This window comes from Pseudonaja textilis, chromosome Z, assembly GCF_049901715.1.
Source record: "Pseudonaja textilis isolate UNSWEBS1 chromosome Z, rPseTex1.2, whole genome shotgun sequence".
Classification (NCBI taxonomy): domain Eukaryota; kingdom Metazoa; phylum Chordata; class Lepidosauria; order Squamata; family Elapidae; genus Pseudonaja; species Pseudonaja textilis.
The window spans coordinates 62,872,598-62,896,651 of record NC_142008.1 but is presented as its reverse complement, the minus strand read 5'-3'; the positions used below and the strand labels follow the sequence as shown (position 1 = coordinate 62,896,651).

The 24,054-nt window shown below is 43.4% G+C and overlaps 1 protein-coding gene across 3 annotated transcripts in view; it reads left to right on the top strand.

Moving 5' to 3' along the window:
- Positions 1-24,054, top strand: part of PDE1C (phosphodiesterase 1C) — a 335,246-nt gene that overhangs the window by 206,543 nt on the left and 104,649 nt on the right. For all 3 annotated transcript variants that reach the window (XM_087917919.1, XM_087917920.1, XM_087917921.1), the window contains exon 4: positions 22,132-22,245. In XM_087917919.1, the coding sequence (XP_087774045.1) occupies positions 22,132-22,245 (114 nt within the window). The remainder of the gene's footprint in view (positions 1-22,131; positions 22,246-24,054) is intronic.

The window sequence follows — 24,054 nt, the reverse complement described above, 5'->3', positions numbered from 1 at the left end:
AAAATCTATATGCCCTATGGTTAGCTTGGTAACCAACGAAGAATAATTGTTTAGCTCTGTGTTGCCCTTTACGCCTGAGTTGTGTAGGGATATGCACCCATGCTGGTGCACCAAATGTGTGCAGGTAACTCAGATCAGGCTTCCTGCCATGCCACATGGTGAATGGTATTTCACCAGTAGTTGAGTTAACAACGTTGTTCAATATGTTATTAGCACACATTGTGGCCTCCCCCCACAAAGAATCAGGTAATCCAGAATCAGTTAACATTGTTCTAACTATTGCCTGTAGTGTTTGGCCTCTTCTCTCTATAAATGCGTTGTGTTGTGGTCTGTATGGTGCAGATTTCTTGTGCTCTATTCCAGCTACCTTTAATCTATTCTGGAATTTGCTGTTAACAAATTCCGTACCATTATCTGTCACCAGGGTTATCAGTTGCCGTTTAGTCTTTCTTTCTGCAAACTTTAACCAGTTGAAGAAATATTGATATGTTTCAGTTTTGCTTTTCATTAGGTAGCAAACCCATATCTAGAGTAATGGTCCATAATGCTCAGTATATATCGAGCACCCCCCATACTGGGTTTCTTTGGACCTATAATGTCTGCAAATACTACTTCTAAAGGTTCTTTAGTTTTGAAACCATTTAGCCTATTTGCAGGCAATATTTTACTCTTATCTTCACAGCAGACATTACAACGCAAATATTTATCACAAGGTTTTAACCTTATTCCATCAGATAACTCTACTGTACGGTTTAGCATTTTAAAATTTACATGCCCCAAACGCCTATGCAATAAATGGATACATTCATTATGAGGCTTTATATTGTTAAATACAGTCTGTGCCTCCCCTTTCTTACTATCATGTAATACATACAATGCTCCATTTAAAGCTGCAGTTACCCTTTTGTTATCTTTTTCAATTATGCAATTATTATCCTTAAATGTAATTACATAACCTAGTTTGTCTAATACCCTCACAGAAAGCAAGTTCATCTTTAACTGTGGTACATACAACATTTTTATATCCTGGTTTAAGCATGGACAGTATGCAATACCTTCACCCTTGGCCTTGAGGTTCCAACCGTTAGCAAGTGATATATGTTGAGAGCTTTTAGACATTTTTATAAATTTTGTCTTATCTCTCGTGATGCAGTGGGATGCACCACTGTCCACCACCCATAAATCATTCTTCACATCACAGTTGCTAAACGTGGCTAGTTCAAAGGATTTCTTTGGCTTTTTTACATTCTGGCTTTTTCCTTTTCTGCAGAATCTTGCCAAATGTCCTCTGCCTCCACAATTAAAACACTTTTTAATTGTGTATGCCGTCGAAGATAAATTCTCTTCTTCCGGGTGCTTTACTTTACTTAGTTGGTTTCTTTCAAGCTTTGAAGATAATTTCTCTTCTTCTCTCAGCTGGTCACGTTCACACCTTCTTCTGGCTTCTTCTAATAGCCTGCCGGTAATGTCGGTTAATGATAAACTGTCTTTTGGCAATACCTCTAAAGCCGTCACATAATCATCATAGGTTCGATCCAATGAAGACAGTATGATGTATACTTGTTGCAACTCATTAAATATAAGCTCTTTTTCTTGTAATTCCTGAAAAATGCTTTTCATACAGTTTAAATGAGTTAACATGTCTCCATTCTTCTCAAGATGTGTTCTAAACAGCTTCCGTGTAAGATTGATATGAGCTCCTACACTGTCTCGAACATAAATCTTCTTGAGGTTCTCCCAGCAGTTTGCAGCATGTTCCTCTCCACGGATATGGATAAGTTGCTGGTCTGAGAGAGTCAGTCCTATGATGCATAAAGCCTGCTCATTCTTTCGTTTATAATCTTGTATCAGTTTATCATCCTCTTCATTATTAGGATCTAAGTTAGATACATCTGGTGGGTTTGTTATTATGTCCCACAAACCTTCTCTTCGTAGAAGTAAACTACATTTCATTGACCATGAAACATAGTTTGTTCCATCTAGTCTGGATATCATGGACAGATTTGGCAAATTTATTTGTGCCATTGCTCTTCAGATATATAACTATTTAACAAACAGTTTGTTTTTACAGTAATGTGCAACTCACACCAAAACTCTCACTGCTATAACCTGGTTAGTTAGACTGTGCGCACTGGGCCCATAACCAATCTTAGTGTTTGGGGACAAACCCCCAAGCAGAGTGTGCAGCAGCAGTCAAGCCAGGCAGCCAAATGAGAGAGGCTGGGCCCAGGAGTATACACACACTGGAGACAAAAACTGTTTGTTGTTTTAAATAGTTGTTTAATCCATTCAGAGTTTAAGCATTGTCAATCAGTCCATATGTCATTCACAAATATATCCATCCAGTAACTTAGTCCATTTTACTAGTCAGTACTATGTCCTTATCTGCTTGTTGAGATATCTTCTCCTTCCGATACCTTTCTCTCGAAAACAACGCTGAGTATACACAGGATATCAGCTCACCAAGGAAAATAGTCCTTTTGTTCAGCAGAAACGGTATCCAGCACAGTAGCCAGCAAACAGTATCAAGCAGACGTCTCAAACAGGAGTAAGTAGCAGGCAGAGCAGAGAGCAGAGAGACCAGCAGGGAGCAGGGCTGTTACGTTTCTCTTACTGCCTTTTATTGCTGCTTGCAACCGCACCCTTAATTAGCTAATTACATTGCAGCTTGGTGCTTAAAGCTACAAACACTTAAACCTTGGTTCATATATTTATTCACCCAAACCTAGTTGGTGTATCAATATACCCAACAGTTCTCTTTGCATTGAAGCCTAAAATTGATGCGGAACTAGACAGCAGGGAGTGCTCCAACCTGTGGACTGTAGCCAGTGGGAGACTCCCATAGTGACCCCAGTTAAGCCTAACAGGGACATTCACATTTGTGCAGACTGCAAGTGCATCATAAAAAAGGCACTACACCAGCATGCTTACCCTTTACCAGTGGTAAGCTACATCCTCATCTCACTCCAAGGAGGTTGAATCTTTGCTAAGCTGACCTCACCCAGGCCTACCAGCAGTTACCAGTAGATGATGCTACTGCAGAAGCACAAACAATAGTCACACACAGAAGTGCATTCCGAGTGTGCCGCTTGCAGTTTGAGGTAAATGTAGCACCAGGGTTGTTCCAAAGATTTATGGAGCGATCACTGAAGAACATTACTGGCATTTGTCTGTACTTTGATGATGTCTTAATTGCAAGGGAATGAGCACCAGTCCTGGTGGAATGTCTCTGTGCAGTACTCCAACGTTTCTGAAAGGCAGGCCTAAAACTCAAAAATGAAAAGTGCCAGATGAGTGTGGAATTCACCGAATTCCTGGGTTTCTGCATTGATGCTGCTGGAATCCAACCATCTGAAGCAAAACTAAAGCAGGCCCCCACAACAAAATCCAAGGGGGAGCTTCAAGCATTCCTGGGCTTGCTCAATTTTTACCACTCCTTTCTGCATAAAGCTGCCCTGGCAGAACCACTACACCACCTTCTGGACAAAAAAGTACCCTGGATCTGGTTGAGAACTCAAGACAAAGCATTCAAGGCAGTGAAATCATTGCTATCCTTGGACTCCGCCCTAGTTCATTTCAACAAAACCCTACCTGTAACACTAGCCTGTGATGCTTTGCCATATGGCAATGGGGCAGTACTAAGCCACGGCATCCAGATGATAGAGAGGCCCCCATTGCATACTATTCTAGAATGTTATCATCAGCTGAAAGGAACTATGCCCAGATAGACAAGGAAGCCCTTGCCATAGTGGCTGGCATTAAGAAGTTCCACAACTTCTTATATGGATGAACCTTCACCATCTTTACAGACCACAAACCTCTGCTTGGTCTCTTCACAGCTGACAGACACCACAGATCCTATCACCACAAATGCTATGATGGTCCATTTTCATGGCTGCATATGAGTATACCAGCTAGTCCACAAGCTGGGCAAGGAAATGGGCCATGCTGATGCTCTCAGCTGACTGCCTCTACCTCAGACTGAGCTGGATCTGGCCACAGGTTTCATATTCAGATGATCCAGGACCTGCCTGAAACCACCATGGACAGAACGTTTAGCTGCTTTCTCAACTGGGTGTTAAGGGGATGGCCAGAGGCCTGCCAGGTCCTGTGTTCTAGCACTACGCTTCTTGGAAAAATGAACTGTCAGCCCACAAGGAATGTGTGCTGTGGGGCAACAGAGTCATCATTCTACCCAGTCTTCACTCCAGGGTGCTGGATTCCCTACATGAGGGGTACCCATGAACTGCTCGGATGAAGGCTTTAGCCAGGAGCTACTTGTGGTGGCCAGGCCTGGACAAAGACATTGAGAATCAAGTAAGGAGTTGCCAGGTCTGCCAAGAAAACACACAAGGAGATGCCTCAAGCACCAGTGCACTGCTGGGAGACCGCACATGCCCCATGGTCTTGCATGCACATTGACTTTGCGGGGCCTTTCCAGGGGCAGGTGTTCCTGATAGTAGTGGACAGTTATTCCAAGTGGTTGGAAGTGGCACAGGTCTCATCGATGACAATGACCAGGATCATCCAAGAGTTGCACCGACTGTTTATCACACATGGTCTGCCAGATGAGATCGTGTCCAACAACAGGGCACAATTCACGGCAGAAGAGTTTCAATCTTTTCTCAACACCAACATGATTCAGCACATATAATCTGCTTCATTTCACCAACTGTCAGGCCAAATGAATGGTCAGGAACACAAAGGAGGCACTCAAGCATATGATGACTGGGGACTGGAATCACTGCCTGGCAAACTTCCTCTTTGTCACACACACAACTCCCAGTACAGCAACATGTTGCAGCCTAGCAGAGCTTGTGGGGGGGGGGTTGCCGGCTTACCATGAAACTCAACAGATTTCACCCAGACAGAGTAGTGGTGGAAACGGCTCAGCAAAATCCCCAGGAATTTACAACATGGTGAATTGGTCTGGGCCAGGAACTATGGGAGTGGAGCACCTTGGGTGACAGCTAGGTAACAGGCCCCTTGTCATATGAGATTATTCTGTGGAATGATCGTACAGTCTGTTATGTCTTTGGGACTGGTTGGAGTCCCGAACCAGGTCCGCTGTTTGAGCGGGAGCACCAGCCGCTCCCATTGGCTGGCACCGTTTGACAGCCGGCCATAAAAGGCGGCTGTCGAGCAGTGCCAGCCCGTTCCGCTCCAGCTAACCTGCCTAGTTAGGAGGCAGGCGCGGCAACCCTTTATTCATTGCAATAAAGCCTTTTACGTTTCACTCTGGCTCAGCCTCGTTCCTCCGCCGCTCTACAACACTGGCGACGAGGCGGGATGCGATCGAAGCTGCCAGGCGTGCAATTCAGAGGAGCTGTGGTCACTGAGAGTGAAACCACGGGCGCTGAAGCCGCAGCCGCCGATGCTCACAAAGGCGCAGAAATTCAAAAAGCCTCTGTAGCTTTTGAGCTGTAGTCACTAAGAGCGACCACGGGCGCTGAAGCCGCAGCGCGGCACTCACAAAAGGCGCGAAATTCAAAAACCTCCATAGTCGGAGAGACAGACACCGCCTGATAAGCGCAGCCACTAGCGCTCTTCTATGACAGCGCAATTTTGAATCACGACTGAAGGGGCCGAACCCTGCCGCTTCAAAAAATGAATGCCAATCCGACATTCCCACCATTCAAGCCAGCTGAGGAAGCGTGGGACTCATACAAAAACGCGTTTCAGCTACTTCCTCGATGCCATCGGTTTAGCAGAATGCTGCTGAACATAGGAAAAATCCTACTTCCTCAGCTACTGTGGGGCTGCGGTTTTTGACACCGCTACTGCACTAGTCGCCCCTCGCTATCAGGAGCATACCTTGGGATGAACTCCAAGAGATCCTCTCCAACCACTACTCACCTAAACCATCCCAGATAGCCAGGAGATACACTTTCAGAACTAGAAGGCAGGCTGAGGGAGTCAATTAATGAGTATATGGCAGCTCTGAGGACAGCTGCCTTACAGTGTGGTTTCAGAGATTACCTAGAAGACCTGTTATTAGACCAGATCGTCTGTGGGGTTAGAGACCTTAGGCTTCAAAGGCGTTTGCTAGCAAAAAGGACTTAAACCTAGCTGGCAAGTGGAGGAAGCCCAAGCTGCTGAGCTCTCTGCCCAATCAGCAGCTGAAATTCAAGGAACTCCTTTAAAACCCTGCAGTTCCACTATTCATTCAGAGGAAGTTTCCCTTGAAGAAGACCCCATAGACTCAACAGGCATTAACCACCTTAAGCAACAAAAGCCTTCACAGGTAGGAGCAGGGCAGAGAAACAACTTCACCCCCAAACAACCTCCCATTTGCCTAGCTTGGGGGCTCCCACTCTAGGGCATCCTGCAGGTTTAAGAACGCCATCTGCCTGAATTGTCAAAGAAAGGCCACCTCGCTAGAATCTGCCAAGCAGGGCGAACCTTTCCTCAAGACCTCCACCACCTACTAATTTTCAAAGGCAAGTGGAGGACTGCTATACCTGCTACCATGCTAACCAAACTTCCCAGACTCCTAATAAAATCAGTATTTCTGTTTCTTTAGAGGTAAGCCCTGCAGGATGGGGAAGTAGACACGGGATCTGCACTTTCAATCATCTCCTGGGAAACCCTAAAGAAGATTCATCCCAGATTTGCGAAGAAGAAGCTGCAGAGATGCCACCTGACACTGCAGGACTACCAGGGCAAGAACATCCCTGTCCTCGGGAAAGGCAAGTTTTTAGTTCAGTTCCAAGCCTTTAAAGGCCATTTGCCTTTGGTGGTTGTTAATGGTGCCCTCCCCAGTCTGTTGGGGCTAGATTGGTTCCCCCTCCCTCGGCCTTAGTGTAACTGGGATCCATGCTGTCTCAACTTCTGGCGTGAGCGCCCTATTCTCAGATTACTCTGATGTTTTTAGCAGCGAGCTGGGCTGTTATTCTGGCACCCCCATCTCCTTCTCTGTGGACCCCCAGGCAATTCCTCTTCGCCTTAAGCCACGCAGAGTGCCTTTACGCCATCCGTCCCAAGTTAGATTTAGAATTAGATAAGTTACTAAAGCAAGGGGTGTTAGAACCAGCTGACTTTGCCAAATGGGAGACCCTCATAGTCACCCCACTCAAGAAAGATGGCAGTTTAAGAATCTGCGCAGACTATAAAACCACCCTCAACCGTTATCTGCAGGTCAGTGCCTACCCGGTCCCTGTTATTCAACACCTGTTACACACCTTGAACCCGGCACCATTTTTGCCAAATTAGACATGTCCCAGGCATACCAACAGTTCCCTGTTGATGATCAGACAGCTGAATTACAAACCATAGTCACACATAGAGGGCATTCAAGTGCAAACGCCTCCAATTCGGTGTGAGTGTAGCCCGGGTATATTCCAATCACTCATGGAAAGGATTCTCCAAGGTCTCCCAGGGTTGTCCCTTATTTCGATGACATCTTAGTCTCAGCAGTTGACAAACCTCAGCTCATACAAAGGGTCAGAGCAGTCCTAGAGAAGTTTAGGCAGCATGGCCTCAAACTTAAAAGGGAGAAGTCGCCATCGCCACTAGGCAAGTGGACTTTCTGGGATATAGGATAGATGCCTCTGGCATTCACCCAATTGAATCCAAAGTAAAGGCTATCCATGGGCGCCTACACCAACTAACAGACGGAGCTCCAAGCCTTTCTGGGGCTACTAAACTTTTACGCTTCATTTCTCCCGCACAAAGCATCTATTGCTGAACCCTTACAGACTGTTAGACAAAAGATCCCCCTGGCATTGGGGACCCAAAGAAGCCCATGCCTTCAAGTCAGTCAAATCCTTACTCACATCTGATGCAGTTTTAATCCAATATGATCAACGACTTCCCTGGTCCTAGCTGCTGATGCATCTCCCTTTGGGATTGGGGCTGTTCTGAGCCACAGGCTTCCCCAGCGGTTCCGAGGCACCAATTGCTTTCTTCTCTAGGACCTTCTCTACTGCACTGAAAGGAACTACAGCCAAATAGATAAGGAGGCCTTGGCTGCAGTAGCTGCAGTAAAAAAGTTTCATGAATTTTTGTTTGGGCACCATTTTGAACTTATAACTCACCATAAACCACTCCTGGGGCTGTTATCAGGGGATAAGCAAACCCGCAGGTACTATCACCTAGAATGACCAGGTGGACTTTGTTCCTGGCCGATTATTCATTCAAGTTGGTGCATCGCCCTGGAAAAAACTTGAGTCACGCCGATGCCCTTAGTCGCTGCCCCTACCAGTCCCAGTCGAAGACCCAGCACCTGTTCATGCCATTTTTGAAGTTAATGAACTTAAATTGCAGTCACAGCCAAGGACATTGCTGCGCACTCAAAAAAGACAGAATAATTGCCCAAGTCATGGACTGGGTGGGAAGGGGTGGCCGGAAACATGCAATACACTGCTGACTTTGCTCCTTTCAAAACCCGTAAGCAGGAATTGTCGAAACTACAAGGATGTCTGTTGTGGGGGACAAGGGTAGTCATCCCAGCCACTCTTCGTGTGCCCATCCTGAAGGTACTTCATGAGGCCACCCGGGCATCGTAAGGATGAAGGCTCTGGCCCGCAGCTACGTTTGGTGGCCCGGCATGGATACTCAAATCTCCAGCTGGGTAGCTCATGCCAACCTTGCCAAGAAACCAGGGCTGCCCCACCAGCAGCTCGCCTACCAAGTGGGAGAGTGCTAGTGGTCCTTGGTCTCGCCTGCACATCGACCTGGCTGGACCAGTACATGGCAGGACCTTCTTGGTTGTAGTAGACTCTTACTCCAAATGGATAGACTTGGCCCTACTACCTCGACAACCACTCAAGCAATCGTTAAGGCTCTGACCCGCCTCTTCGTTACCCATGGGCTCCCTGACACGCTGGTGTCTGACAATGGCCCCCAGTTCACGTCGTGTGAGTTTAGCATGTGCGTTGCCAACTTGGGCATCAGACACATCCTTACAGCCCCCTTTCACCCGCTGGCAGCGGGATGGCTGAGAGGGCAGTCAGGTCAGCAAAAGAGGCACTTGCCAGGTTTGGCCAGGAAAACTGGCACTCCAAACTGTCACATTACCTCCTGAGCCAACATACGACGCCATGCACCGCTACAATAAATCCCCTGCCGAGCTCTTGATGGGGGGGCGCCTTAGGATCACCCTGGACAGGTTGCACCCCACTACTGCCCAGACACCCCTTTAGGATCTGACAGTTTGGTCAGGGACTTTGCCCTGCATGACCTGGTGTACGCCAGGAATTATGCGGGGGATCCTCTGTGGGTACCAGGTCAAGTTGTGTCAGTCACAGGTCCTAGATCCTACAGGGTCCTCCTGGAAGATGGATGCCTGTGGCGTGAGACACGTGGACCAGCTCAGAAGGCGATGGAGAAGCACAACTGATACCAACCCAGCCCAACCTCCAAGCACCGAGGGCTCCCTGCGGCCAGCCTACCCAGGCGGAGCTCCTGCAGGATCCAATCTACCCATCGACCAAGAGAGTTTGCTGGAGGCCCGAGCTACCAACAAGGAACACCGAACCAGCAGCCAGCGAACCTGTCTGCCGGCGGACCAAGCGACTCGCCAAGGTCAGCCCGAACAGGGGACTTACCTAATTCACAGAGCACCACACCGGACCGAGCCCACTCCCCAACAACCTCCGGGGGCGATTCCTGGGGGCAAGGACTTGGCGCCAGCCAGCAGCTGCCCAGGTTGCGGCGTTCTTGCCGCCAGCGCAGACAACCAACTTACCTGAAGGACTACGCATGCTCCCAGCTGGGGAAAGGAGTGTTATGTCTTTGGGACTGGTTGGAGTCCCCAACCAGGTCCGCTGTTTGTGGGAGCACCAGCCGCTCCATTGGCTGGCACCGTTTGACAGCCCGGCCATAAAAGGCGGCTGTCGAGCAGTGCCATCCCGTTGCCCGCCAGCTAACCTGCCTAGTTAGGAGGCAGGCGGCGCAACCCTTTATTCATTGCAATAAAGCCTTTTTACGTTTCACTCTGGCTCAGCCTCGTTCCTCCGCCGCTCTACAACAAGTCAGATGCCACATTGATCAGTTATGGCTTTGGCAGGCTGGGCCCGTCCCGGGTGAGGATTCCAAGGTGTTATCAGACCACTGGGGAACTGTTTTCCTCTGAGTTTGTTTACACCACCCATGGCCGCCTCTGGAGGAACAGAGTTACCAAGGGCAGTAGAGCCACCACCACTCACAGGCGACCAAAATGGCCATCAAGATTCTGTCCAATTGGACATGGACAATACTCCACTTAAACAGAACTATCCAGTAACATTGCAGCAGTCCACCAGGATCTGTGGGCCCCCAGCCATCTCAAAGACTATGAATATTGAACAGACTGAGGGTAAGAACTATCCTAGGGGGGAGGGGTGTTATGTAATGAATATATATATTTGTGTTAAGCCCTGCTAAAGTGAAATTAACCTTTAGATGATCCTAACTGTTAACTCCAACTGCTTTGGAGAGAAACTTAGAACATTCATATTTGGGTGGGCTTTTTCAAATATTATGATTGATTACGGTCCTGTGGGCCCAGAGTATAAATTACAGGCATTTGCCTGCTGTTCCTCAGTTCCAGTTTTGAGTCAATAAATGCTATTGCAGCTATGCTGGTCTGCTTCTTGCCTACTGAAGCCCACTACACAATCGACTGTGCCAAGAGCATACATTTAAAACCATGCATGGCAAAAACTGCAGAGATTTTTAAACATTTACATAATCTGACTTGAAATTAAAAAAGACATGTCTGAAAAAAAATTAGTTTTCCACACTGGAATCCTGAACACAGGCCCTCTCTTTCATTTGTTATACAGTTGTCATGTTTGAATATGGGCTCATGTATCTTTTATGTAAAGCAGGGTTTGTAACTAGTGATCTTTCTCCTCTACTATTTTTCCCTGGCTCTCCACTCCTGATTACTTGTATGTATAACTATCAAGTAAATTAATTCCCACGTTTATTTAAAGTAGCACATGTAGCTGTGCTTATCCTAACCCAATTTCTATCCATGCATAAAAAGGTATCATCATAGCAATATATTTAGGGTTAAGGATTTAGATAAATATCCAAAATAGTGTAATTTTAATTTGTTGGTAATTAGCTGCATAACTGCATATTGTTGCATATTAGCTGCATATTGTTCTGAAACAGATGACCTTGAATTTAAAAATAAGTGAATGTGGTTTGTTATCACTCTAACTTTGGCTATATTTATCTCTCTTAATTTTTGATCCTTTTAATTGCCTGTTTTTATTGATCTCTGGAGTACATTCCATAACTTGGCCCCAGGTTGTGAAGCATTTTTCTGGCTCAGTTTTAACAAAGCGTTTAGGATTTACAGATCCAGGATGTATGCTTAAATAAACAGATGATGGCTTGATGTAAAACCCATTGGAAGTGACAATATTTATTAATGACATTTAATAGGCATTCCACAAAATATAGGTAATTGCTTGTCTGAAAGGGAAAAACTAAATCCATTTCTACTGGACATATGAAAATGGAACCAATGCAAAATAAAAATAAAAATTTTCTTGTTTTTCTGAATTATTTGAAAACATATGCTGCACATATGCTACTCTGGATAATATGTTTTGCAGAAAGCAGTTGGGCTTTAACACCGAGGCAATGCTAACTGGTCTCAACAGATCAGAATCAGAACTAGTTGCTCTGCCAAACTGTTATATTGATGGCGCTTCTTAAAGAGTTTTCTTCTGGAATCTATTATGGATAAATGATACCTATTTTATACATATATGTTATATGCAAGATATTTTCCTTCATTAGTTTCATCACATATAATTAAGATTAGTAAAACAGAATTTCAAATCACATAATGAGATTAGAAAATATGACCATGAAGGCAATGTTCATTAGCAATCACAGGGCAGATTAGTAAAGTGATAAGTGAGTTCATCGTACATCTATGTTCAGAGTATTGCAGAGTAAATTCAGTGCAAGAAAAGTAAACACAGATGGCTGAAGCTTAATTTAACTTCTTTATAAACACATAAAGTAAACTTTACAATACCAGTTGTAGATTTCTCCAACATGGAGCAAACTCAAACACAAGCAGACATGTTACAGGTTCAGAGCAGAACAGCAACTCAGGAGCTCAGAAACAGACATCAGTTTCACTTTAGTTCAGCAGGCAAGCAACACACACAGCAAAGGAGAGAAACAGTTTCGTTTTCAATAGACAGTCTCAGAGCTTAACATAGCTTCAGAGCTGCAGAGCTTAACATAGAGCCATGCCTAGGCTACTTCTAGTTTCAGTTTCCAAACAGTCCTCATTGGCTGATTTAGTTGCTATCCTATTATTGGCTGACCTTGTTACCATGCTCTATTCCAGTTCATGAATATAATCTGACAATCTAGTACAGGGGCAACATAGAAGAAATATTGAGAATCAAATACTGAGCAATCAGCAGATGGAGATACTGTTCTACTTCTTAGATAAAGCTTGAATATAAGACCAGAAGGGCTATTCAAGTGGTAAAACCTATTCCTCTTTCTTCTAATGAAGCATTTCCTTTCAAATGAATAATCTTGCATCTGTTAGCCCCTGGATCTTCATCCTCTGGGACTCAGCTTGCTCTCCATCTCTGGTTGAAGAAAACCTAGATAGTGCCAAGGATAGCTCTTGCACAGTCTCCCCTGCTGTTCTTCTACCTGTGAATTATTGAGATCCTAGTGTGTTGTAGATGAAAATTCTTATAGACAACTGTGACAAATTCCCTTCCTGTCTGCTTATAGGTCCAGTGCAAATTTCAATTCTCTTCCTTATCTTGCCTGAGTCTTTCAGTTCTTGTAGATAGGATTCATCTCTTGAGATCATCGTTCTTTGAAATACACCATTTTTTATCGTTTGAATATTACTTAATCCTTCAAATGTTTCCATACTTTTCTCTTTATTGTCCTATAATGCTTGGAACAATTCTCCATAATCTCTGCTTGGTAACTCTTATTTCCTTGAATTCTTCTTTCTATTCAGGTCTTGGGCGCAAGCATTCAATTTCCATTCCTTCTAGTTATTTAAACAACCCCACTATTACTGAAACAATGACTCTATCTCTTCTTTCTGCCTTCCCCTTTCTATGAGAGTTAAGGCAAGCGCCAGAGTTACTCAATCGAGAGATGGCAGATTACATCAAGGCCACCAAGCAAAGAGTCCATTCATTTATGAAGAGTGTGAAGAAGAAGAAAAAGATTTAACAGAGTTGGAAGGGACCTTGTAGGTCATTTAGTGCAACCCCCCTCTCAAGCAGGAGACCCTATTCCATTTCTGACAAATGGCAGTCCAATCTCTTCTTAAAAGCCTCCAGTGATGAAGCTCCCACAGCTTCTGATGGCAAGCTGTTCCATTGGATGATTGTTCTCATGTCAGAAAATTTCTCCTTATTTCTAGGTTGAATCTCTTCTTGATCAATTTCCATCCTTTATTCTGTGTCTGGCCTTCAGGTGCTTTGGAAAATAGCTTGACCCCATCCTTTTTGTGGCAGCCCCTAAAATGTTGGAACACTGCTATCATGCCTTCCCTGGTCCTTCTCTTCACTAGATTAGCCATGCCCAGTTCCTGTAACTATTCTTCATATGTTTTCATCTCCAGTCCCCTAATCATCCCGGTTACTCTTCTCTGCACTTTTTCTAGAGCCTCAACATCTTTTTTATAGTGTGGTGATCAAAACTAGATGCAGTATTCTAGGAGTGGTCTTACTAAAGCTTTATAGAGCACTATTAGTACCTTACTTGATCTTAATTGTATCCCTCTGTTAATGCAATTTAGGATTGCATTGGCTTTTTTGCCTTCTGCTGCACACTGCTAGCTCATATTTAACTGGTTGTCCACCAAGATTCCAAGATCCCTCTCATGGTTACAACTAATAAGTCTGGTTTCACCCAGTCTATGTGTATACTTTTAGTTTTTCTTGCCTAAGTGTAAGACTTTACTTTTTAATACATTGAATTTCATTTTGTTAGATAGGGCCCAGTGTTCAAGTCTGTCAAGATCCATCTGGATCTTGAGCCTATCTTCTTGCGTGCTAGCTACTCCTGCCAGCTTAGTATTATCTGCAAATTTGGTAAGTTCCCCTTGTATTCACTCATCTAAGTCATTTATGAAGATATTGAAGAGTACTGGTCTAAGACAGAATCTTGTGGTACCCTACTGCTTACCTCCCTCCATGTAGATGTAGACCCATTATGGATTACTCATTGAGTATGGTTTGTCAGCCAGTTACAAATCCATCTGGTGTGATGCTATCTATCCCATTTTTTTCTAGCTTACTAAGAAATAGACTGTTGTGGTCTACTTTGTAGAATGCCTTGCTGAAGTCTAAGTATATTATGTCCACAGTATTTTGCTGATCTACTAATTTAGTCACTATGTTGAAGAATAAAATAAGATTGGTTTGGCCTGATCTTAACACACCCCTGCTGATTACTAGTTATTACTTGACTCATTTCTAGATATTGGCAGATCTTCTGTTTTTATTATCTTTTCCAGTGTCTTCCCAGGTATTGATGTGATTGGTGATTGGTCTGTAATTTCCTGGGTCTGCTTTTTTTCCTTTTTTGAAGATGAGAACCACATCAGCTCTTCTATTAGAGTCCCAGTGCTCCAGGGTTTTTGGGAGATGTGGTACAGTGGTTCTGAGATGACATTTGCCAGTTCGTTTAGAACTCTGGGATGTAATCCATCAGGTCCCGGTGATTTGTATTCATCAAGATCAGACAGGTGTATTCTTACCATTTTTTTTTGCTTATTTTAACTTTTATTTCTAGTCTGTCTTTTAAGTTATGTCTTTGCTAAGTTGGACTATTGTTTCTTTTTGTGTAAAGACTGAATCAAAGAATGAGTTGAGCAGCTCCTGCTTTCTCTCTACTTCCTGTTACTTTCTTTGCTGTCTTCTCTCTTTAGTGGACCAACTGTTTCCTTGATTTTTTTTTTTTTTGTTATTAATATGTTAGAAGAAACTTAAAAAAATTATCTTTGACTTTTGTGGCAAGTCTTTATTCATTCTGAGCCTTTGCTTTCCTGACTTCATCTTTGCAGATGCCAGCTATCTGCTGATATTCTGCCTTAGTTATGTGTCCTTCTTTCCATTTTTTGCACTTGTCCTTTTTGTCTTTCAATTTGTCAGAAAGATCTTTGTGCAGCCATGCTGGTTTCTTCTTGATTTCTTGTTTTTATTTTTCAGTGGTATTATGCTGGTCTGGGCTTTTATGATCATATGGTCAATGTCCAAGACAGCGCACCATTCAAAGTTGCCACAATGCACCATTTTGTAGTTGCCACACATGTGCAGGGTGAGGGGGGTGCATGGGGACACAGATGGGGGTTGGGTCATGGGAGAGGAGCCAGAAAGGCAAGCCAGCCACGGTCGGTTCAGGGCAGGCTGCTGAAGAGTGGTGGGGGTGGGGAGGGAAAATTCCACAGCTGCTGCTGGGACTGGGCTCAACTACCAGGAGGTAGCCCTGACCATTGGTAGTTTGGTGTGGCCTCCTTGGGGCCATGGGCGCCTCTAGGCTATTGGCAGCTGCAGCTGTGGGCCAAAGAACCACCACATCTGAGGGCCACATATGATAGGGACTCTGTCAGACTGGCTCTATTTGTAAGCCAGGTCATTAGTCACATGATCCTCTATGCATACCTATACCCCAGCCAGTGGGCCATGGCAGATGTGGTAACCGTGGCCCTGGATGGGGAAGCAACAGACTGGGTAGCGGATCTGTACAGTGACAATGCTTGGGAGTTGGGAGATGTCAACCTGCTTCTGAAAACTTTACAATGCCATTTCGAGGACGTGACCCAGACCAGCACTGCCATGATATCAAACAACCTGGTCACTTCAATTTCCTGAAGATGCTACACCTGGGCAATAGGCAGTTCTGGTGGCCACAGATGAAGAAGGACTTTGAGGCCTATATAAAAAGATGCTTTATCTCTGCCACTATGAAAACCCAGCAGGGAAACCACTGGGCCTGCTGCAGCCAGTTGCCATGCATTAGCCCTTGGGAGGACTATGGATTTTATTGTGCACCTTCCAGAGATCCACAGGAGTACCATGATCTGGACTGTGATAGACCTTTTTTCCAAGCAGGCCCACTTCATTGCGTGTCCAGGCTTACCTTCAGCTCGCAAGCTGGCCATTATCCATGTGTACCGCTACACAGGGTACCAAGAAGGATAATATTGGACCAGGGAGTCCAATTTATGGCCACATTTTTGGAGGAGTTTGTTTGGGTGATTGGTTCCTTCCAACACTTCAACTTTGCCTTACATTCAAATTCTAACAGAGCTGTGGAGAGAGCTATTACGATGGTTGAACAGTATCTCAGGTGTTAAGTCACCTATCAACAGAATGATTGGGCAGAGCTTCTGCCATTCACAGAGATGGCATATAATAATGCCGTACACAGCAGTACAGGGCTCCCACCCTTTAAGGGGACTTCATCCCTATTCCCAAATCCACTCACTCGGCAACCTGACAGAATGGATGGATAACTTGCAGGGAGTTTGGGGGAATGTGAAGCAAGCATCGATGAAAGCAACTGATACCCCAAAACTCCAGGCATATAAGAAAAGGTCACCACAAAAACCATTCTGCATAGGGGAAAAGGTGTACCTCTCCACAAAGTACCTTAAACTGAAACTGCCTTGCAAAAAGCTGGGTCCAAAATACCTGGGTCCATTCCCCATAGTCAGAATAAGCAACCAATTTTAACAATGCAGTTAAAATTCCCACCACTACTGGGGAAGGTCCATCCGGTCTTTCATAACAGCCTGCTGAAGCCAGTGGTGGCATCAAGCAGTAGACCCTTGACTCCACACCTGCCAAGACCCAATAATGGTAGATGGGAACACCCACTATGAAATAGGCTAAGTATTAGATTCTCAGCTGCAAGGGACCCTGCAGCACTTAGTCCATTGGAAAGGGTACCCCATGGCTGAGGCCTCATGGGTGAGAAGCCGAGATGTATGGGTGGAAAGACTGATCAACAAATTTCATAAGGAAAATTCCTTGAAGCCTAGGCAGGACACCTGGGGTGGGCAGCAGGTCCACTAATCTGTGCATGTGTTTGCTCTCTTCCAGAAATATTCCCATTGACAGAGGAGGCCACCTGTCAATGTCTGAAACAGCATGCCATTCAAAGTTGCCACAATGTGCCATTTTGGAGTTGCCACACATGCACGGGGGAGGCAGGGGCATGGGGGCAGAGATGTGTATCAGATGATGGGACTCATACTGAGAGAGGAATCAGGAAGGCAAGCCAGCTGTGGTCAATTCAGAAGCCATCCAAGTCTGAAGAGTATTTGCTGTAGCTGATCAGGTAGCAACCAGGCTCCAGCAAGAGTACTTGCTGGAGCCAGTCGGAAGCAACTGGGAACAGGAGAGTGGGGTGTGCTGAGTTGGTATAGCCAGCTGCTAGCAGAGGCCAGTAATGCTGGCTAGAAACGCTTTTACATGATTTGTTCACCATGTGCAAAGCTGAGACTCCAATATAGAGACCCGTTCTGCTCAGAGTGTGGCCTCTTGTTTTGCTGGCTTGATTTGGAACCATGACATGAGGGGTGGGATTCTATCAGTTCAAACCAGTTCTATGGAACTGGTTGTTACAATTCTGCGCAGTTCATAGAATCAGCAAGTCATGCCACTGGCTGGCCCTTTCCCACCCCTCCCTGCCCACTCTGCCCCACCCACCCACTCACCCCGCCCCACTCCACCCAGTCATATGACAACATGGCTACGTCCACCCAGTCACATGACAACCTAGCCATGTCCACCCAGCCACATGACCACCAAGCCACATGACCACCAAGCCATGCCCTTGAGTTGTTTTCCCCTTTAGGATTTTCATCCAAGGAATCTTTCCCAAGTCCTCTCTGAGCTTGTTAAAATCAGCTCTTTTAAAATTTAGGATTCTGGTGTCATCATAATCTATTGCTTGTGTTTGCGTTATGTTATATTCTAGTTTGACATGGTCACTTTCACTCAAGGTGAAAATATTTACACACCCCTCACATTCTGGACATAAACTGTTTCAACTCCTACCCTCAAAACAACACTAAAGTGCACACCAGAACAACTAGACACAAGAACAGTTTTCCTCCAAAAGCCATCACTCTGATAAACAAATAATTCCCTCAACACTGCCAAACTATTTACTAAGTCTGCATTACTATTAATCTTCCTATCTTTCCTTTCACCCATCTCCTCCCACTTATGACTGTATGACTGTAACTTTGTTGCTTATATTCTTATGATTTTTTATTGACTGTTTCCTAGTATGATTTGATTGCTTATAGTACCCTATGACTATTATTAAGTTTTGTGCCTTATGATTTTTGATGAATGTATATTTTCTTTTATGTACTCTGAGAGCATATGCACCAGACAAATTCTGTGTGTGCAATCACACTTGGCCAATAAAGAATTCTATTCTATTCTATTTATCACTTCTTCTATGTTTGTAAGAATTAAGTCCAGTATGGCTATCCCCCTAGTTCCCTTCTCTACTTTTTGGACAACAAAGATATCAGCTAGGTTGGTCAGGAACTTTTCTGTCTTCTGCACAGTAATGGATTTTTAAGCTGTGCAGATGCAGATAGATAAACTCAGCAAGACGTCCATATCAAAGTACATTTATTGGTTCATCAGGTATCCTCATAACTCACATTTGTGACAACGTTCTTTATTGACCAATCCTTTGCATATCTGCCTTGTAGGTAAAAGATGGTTATCTCCTAACCCATCTCGTAGTGATAGAAAGCAGCTGCCATGAGTCAGTGAATTCAGGCAAAAGTGAGGACTCCCCCAATCCATCAAGAGTCAAATTAGTGACCAATCGGGATTACAGATGTGACCACGTGACATGAACTACATTTCCCAGGATACCTTTAGCTACATTTACCATGATGCATTCCCTTAAGGGGACAGCTCATAATTCCTAAGTAACTATCCAATTCCCATAGATTGGCTAGGACAGCACAGGAACCTATTCCATTTCTCACTTGGTGCAGAATTAGTCTCCAATTGATATCTGGAAAATTGAAGCCCCCCATTACTATTGCAGTTTGTTTCCTACATGTATTTGTTAGTTGGCTGGCAAAAAATATATTTATTTTTTCTGCTTGGTAGCCTGTAGTATACACCTATGGCAATGTTATTCTTTTTTTTTTCTTTTATATTGAGTCATATACATTCTAGGTGGTTTTCGTCTTTGGTTCCATGCATTTCTGTAGCAATCTAGTAGTCCTTTGCATACAGTGCAACTCCACCTCCTCTTTTATGAGGTCTGGTTTTTTTGAATAGTTTGTATCCTTCTGTTAGTCATGGGTTTCATCCCACCAAATTTCTGTAATTCCAACTATATCATATCTACCTTCATCCATTGATAGTTGAAGTTCACCCTGTTTCTCCCCCAAACTTTGTGCATTTGTATATAGGCACTTGAGGTCTTTATGTCTAACTCTGGGTATGCTTCCTATATCTCCTATTTCGTGTTTGAGTTTGCCTTCCTTGCCATCCCTCCTTACCTCATTATGTGTTTTCTAGAGATTTTTGCTTCATTTAAATATCTGTGGGTATAACAGAGAAATTGTACTGTTGCAATGCTAATAGGGAATAAACAATTTCATTTGTCATCAATCTTCTTTTCCAGTAAAAAAAGCTTTTATTGTGAATGTGGCAATTCTGCCAAATTCTAGACTAGGAGTTGAATTAAATTGTAGAAAATCAAGAAACTGTGGTTATTACTGAACTGTGGCAAAGAGTGCTGACATATTGTTCATGAAATTTGAAAGCAGAAAAACAACACATTATTTCAGAATAGCTCTTTCTCAATACAGATGTGTCTTCATAAAAAAAAAAATCAAACATGTAATTTGACACTTTGTTTTGCAATCTTTTAGACAATGAACCATCTCTTTGGTCCCTCAAAAATACTATAATATTTTCATTGATATCTTTTTCATATTGTGATTATTGTCATGAGGTATAATATATTCATTAGAATGGAAGAACATGTCTTGTCAGCATTGTAAGAGCAGTGTAAAAAGCTTAAAACAACCCTTCTCCTGTAAGAAAGTCAAGCCCCTAATAAAGCAAAACAAAGTACCAACAACAACAAAAAAAACTCTGGAGAAGGTCAGACAACATAAGTCTGGGAGTACCTTTAGCAGTGGTGGGATTCAAATTTTTTACTACCGGTTCTGTGGGTGTGGCTTGGTAGGCATGGCTATGTGATCATGTGACTGGATGGGCGTGGCCAATTTAGCAGTCCATTTTGCCAATTTAGCAGTCTGTTAAACAATAGGGAGGCATACAAGGCCCAAAATGGGGCACGGGGAGGTCTTCAAGGGAGAAAGTAAGCCTTCAAGGGAGAAAGAAAGAAAGAAAGAAAGAAAGAAAGAAAGAAAGAAAGAAAGAAAGAAAGAAAGAAAGAAAGAAAGAAAGAGGGAGGGAAAGGAAAAAGAAAGAAAGAAGGGAAGGAAGAAAGAAACAGAAAGCAAGAAAGAAAGAGGGAGGGAAGGGAGAAAGAGAGAAGGGAAGGGAAAGTGAATGGGATATAGATGGATGGGTAGAGAGAGGAAGGGAGAAAAAAAGGAGAGGACGCCCCCTTTTCTATTCTTTTTTAATACTGTATGAAATTTTTGCTCTAGGTTTTTTTTTTTTTTACTAAGGGGGAGATATTGGCAATGCCTGGGGATTTCTGGGAATTTCCCCTGTATTAGAGGCACCAAAATAACCAAAATAACCTAGATGATGTAAGGTCTCTTGCTGGAGGAGGGGTTGGACTAGATGTCTTCTGAGATCCCTTCCAGCTCTGGACTGCTGTGCTGTTTCAAAGCATCCTCTGAAGCTGCGTCTAGTGCCAAGGTTTTTGGTCCTTCCTTCCTCTCCTTTTTTTCTCCCTTCCTCTCTCTATCCATCCATCTATATCCCGTTCAATTTCCCTTCCCTTCTCTCTTTCTCCCTTCCCTCCCTCTTTCTTTCTTGCTTTCTGTTTCTTCCTTCCTTCCTTCCTTCCTTCCTTCCTTCCTTCCTTCCTTCCTTCCTTCCTTCCTTCTTTCTTTCTTTCTTTCTTTCTTTCTTTCTTTCTTTCTTTTTTTTTTTCTTTCTTTCTTTCTTTCTTTTTCCTTTCCTCCCTCCCTCTTTTCTTTCTTTCTTTCTTTCTTTCTTTCTTTCTTTCTTTCTTCCTTCCTTCCTTCCTTCCTTCCTTCCTTCCTTCCTTCCTTCCTTTCTCCCTTGAAGGCTTCCTTTCTCCCTTGAAGACCCCATTTTGGGCCTTGTATGCCTCCCTGTAGCCTTCTGGGAGCAAAAATGGGCTGCAGGGGAGTGCATTACACCCTTTGTGCCCTGTTTTGGGCCTTGTAGGCCTCCCTGAAGCCTCCTGGGAGAAAAAAATAGGCCACAGGAGGCCCAGACCACACCCTCCTGCACCCCATTTTGACCTAGTGGGTCTCCCTGCATGGAGCAAAAATGGGCCACTGGGAGCAAAAATGGGCCATGAGGGGCTGTGCTGCATTCCCCGTATCCCATTTTAGGTCTAGTAGGCCTCCCTGCAGCCCCTGAGAGCAAAAATGGGCCACGGAGGGGGGCATGCTGTACCCTCCCATGCCCCATTTTGGGCCTAGTTGCACTTACGTGGGAGCCAAAATGGGGCACGTGAGGACTTCTGGAAGGGGTGGGGTGTGGCGGGGTGAGGACAGCTAGAGGTTTTATTTGGCAGTTTTCTGAACCATTCAAAACTTCTGCTACTGGTCCACCAGAAATGGTCAAAACTGGCTCTGCTGCATATTCTAAATTACACTATAAGCCATATTTTATGAAAATGAACCTTCTATTAGAGTGGTATTAATTAATCTAGACCAGGGCAGTCAAGCTTCTGGCCCGTGGGCCGGATGCATGAGGAGCTGGCCATGCCCACACCCTGTTTAGTGAAGAGGAAAAAAGTCATGTGATGCTACTGTGACAACATGAGTTTGACGCTCCTGATCTAGACAATATCAGTAGGTTTGCTATGATAATTTAGATATCATCTTTTATGTTTTTTGTGTGCTAGGATTGCAGGGACACAACTGTATTGCATATAGTACAGTTATGACTGTGTTATTAAGAAGTTAAGAATGTTATGGGGCATATTATAAATCAAATTCTTGTTTTCTTCTCACAGATTACGATCTTTGGTAAAACAACTGGAAAGAGGAGAGGCTTCTGTTGTTGATCTAAAAAAGAACCTAGAATATGCTGCTACTGTGTTGGAATCTGTATATATTGATGATACTAGGTGAGATAATTATTTCAGTATATTTATGCTTTGTTTTTAATTCAATACTTAATAATATATTTAGGCTATAGGGCTTATCACATACAAATAAAAATTATTTTTCTTTTAATAAAGTTTAAAAAGTACATGTCTATATTCCTAGAAATAGGACGAATAATCAGTAAATATGTTATCTTAAGAGATGAAAATATTAGCATTATTCCAGTAGTCTTTCACCAAGTTTCCATCAAACAATTTCTCTTACATAGCTGCAGTTATTCTCATTTTTTGTGAGATGGAAATTATATGTTAATAAGACATAAATTAAAACTTATCTACCTGACTACAAAGCACAAGGCTGAAATGATTTTTTTCTATATAGAGGCACAAAGAAGGCATTTAGTTCAGAATTATTTAAACATTTGCCTAACAACTTAGCCTCCTTTAATTTTTATATATAAAAATACCATTCAACTTATACTCCATGATTAACTATAAAGAGTCCTTGCACATAGGACTTCTGGTTTGGGCTTTTTTGACGACGGACCGAAATCGTGATCGTCCACGGTTTTGATCTGTGCTCGCCGCTGGAGTGCCCCGAGCTGCCTGGATTTAGGGCTGAAGCCACCCTGTAGAGGTGGTGAAGAAGGGGGAGCCATCAGTGGGGTTGAGGAGAGCCGCATCTCTCCTCCTCGGCTGGCCATTACTCCCTTTCCCAAAGGCGGTTGCAGCGGTAGTCAGAAATGGCCACCTCAAAGAAGAACCCAACTGGACAAGATTGTGCAGGAGGAAGTTTAAAGGAGAAAGTTTGACTGACTGGGTTGAATGGAGAACATCTATTTAAGGTACCTGGAGCCTGAATTTTAAAGACTAATACTATTCCTAAAAAAGATTTTAAGCTGCAAAAGAGAAAGGGAAAGGAAACAGAATTGGCTTTTTTTCCTCTAACATCAACAGTTTTAACTGACTTGGAACATTAAGAAGAAGAGATTTGAATAAGAAATTGATACTAATCCACTTTGACATTAATAGGCTATTTCTAGCTGAAAATAAAGTGTCAAAGGGATAAAGATTCTTGGATAATTTAAAAACTTTCTTTAAAAAAGGAAAGAAAGCAGTGAAGGGAAAAAGGAAAAAAGAGGGTGGAGTCTGGAAAATGGAGGAGACCACCTGGAACTTAAAAAAAAATTGATAATGGAATTTTAACAAGGCTTGCAAAAGATACATTGTAGCTGAAACTTTGTTGTAAGATAACAAAGCCCCTGGAAAGAGAAAGTGAGAAAAGAAGCAAGAAACAGTTTTGGATTATTGGATAATTCCTGGAACTTTGGATGAAGGATCCTAATGAAATAAAATAAAATCAATTGGGTGTTGTTTAAAAATTTTTAAAATGGCATCACTCCTTGAAGAGTTAAAAATGAGACTTAAAGAACAAAAAGAAGAAGCACAAGACAGAAGAGGATCTTTTGGCTTCGCTTTTCAATTTTTAGAAATGAAGATCTTGAACTATGAAAAACAAAAAAAACGCTGGCAGAACAAGAAGGGCGGGACAACGAAAAAGCCATCTTTAATGACCAAGCAATTTTAAGCGGGGTAAAAAAGGGAAAGGGGGGAAAGGGAGTTAAAAACTTAAGCACAGAAGCAACAACCAAAAAAAAAAAAGTAATTTGAAAAGCAATCATCAGGAAGAAGCAGAAGGGATGATCACAAAAGGGAGAATCAGATAGAAAAGGGAATAAAAAGGGGAGGGAGAAGAAGAGAGGGAAGAGGGAAAGGAAAAGAAGCTACAAAAGACAGAAACAAGATATAGAGGTACAGGAAAAGCATACA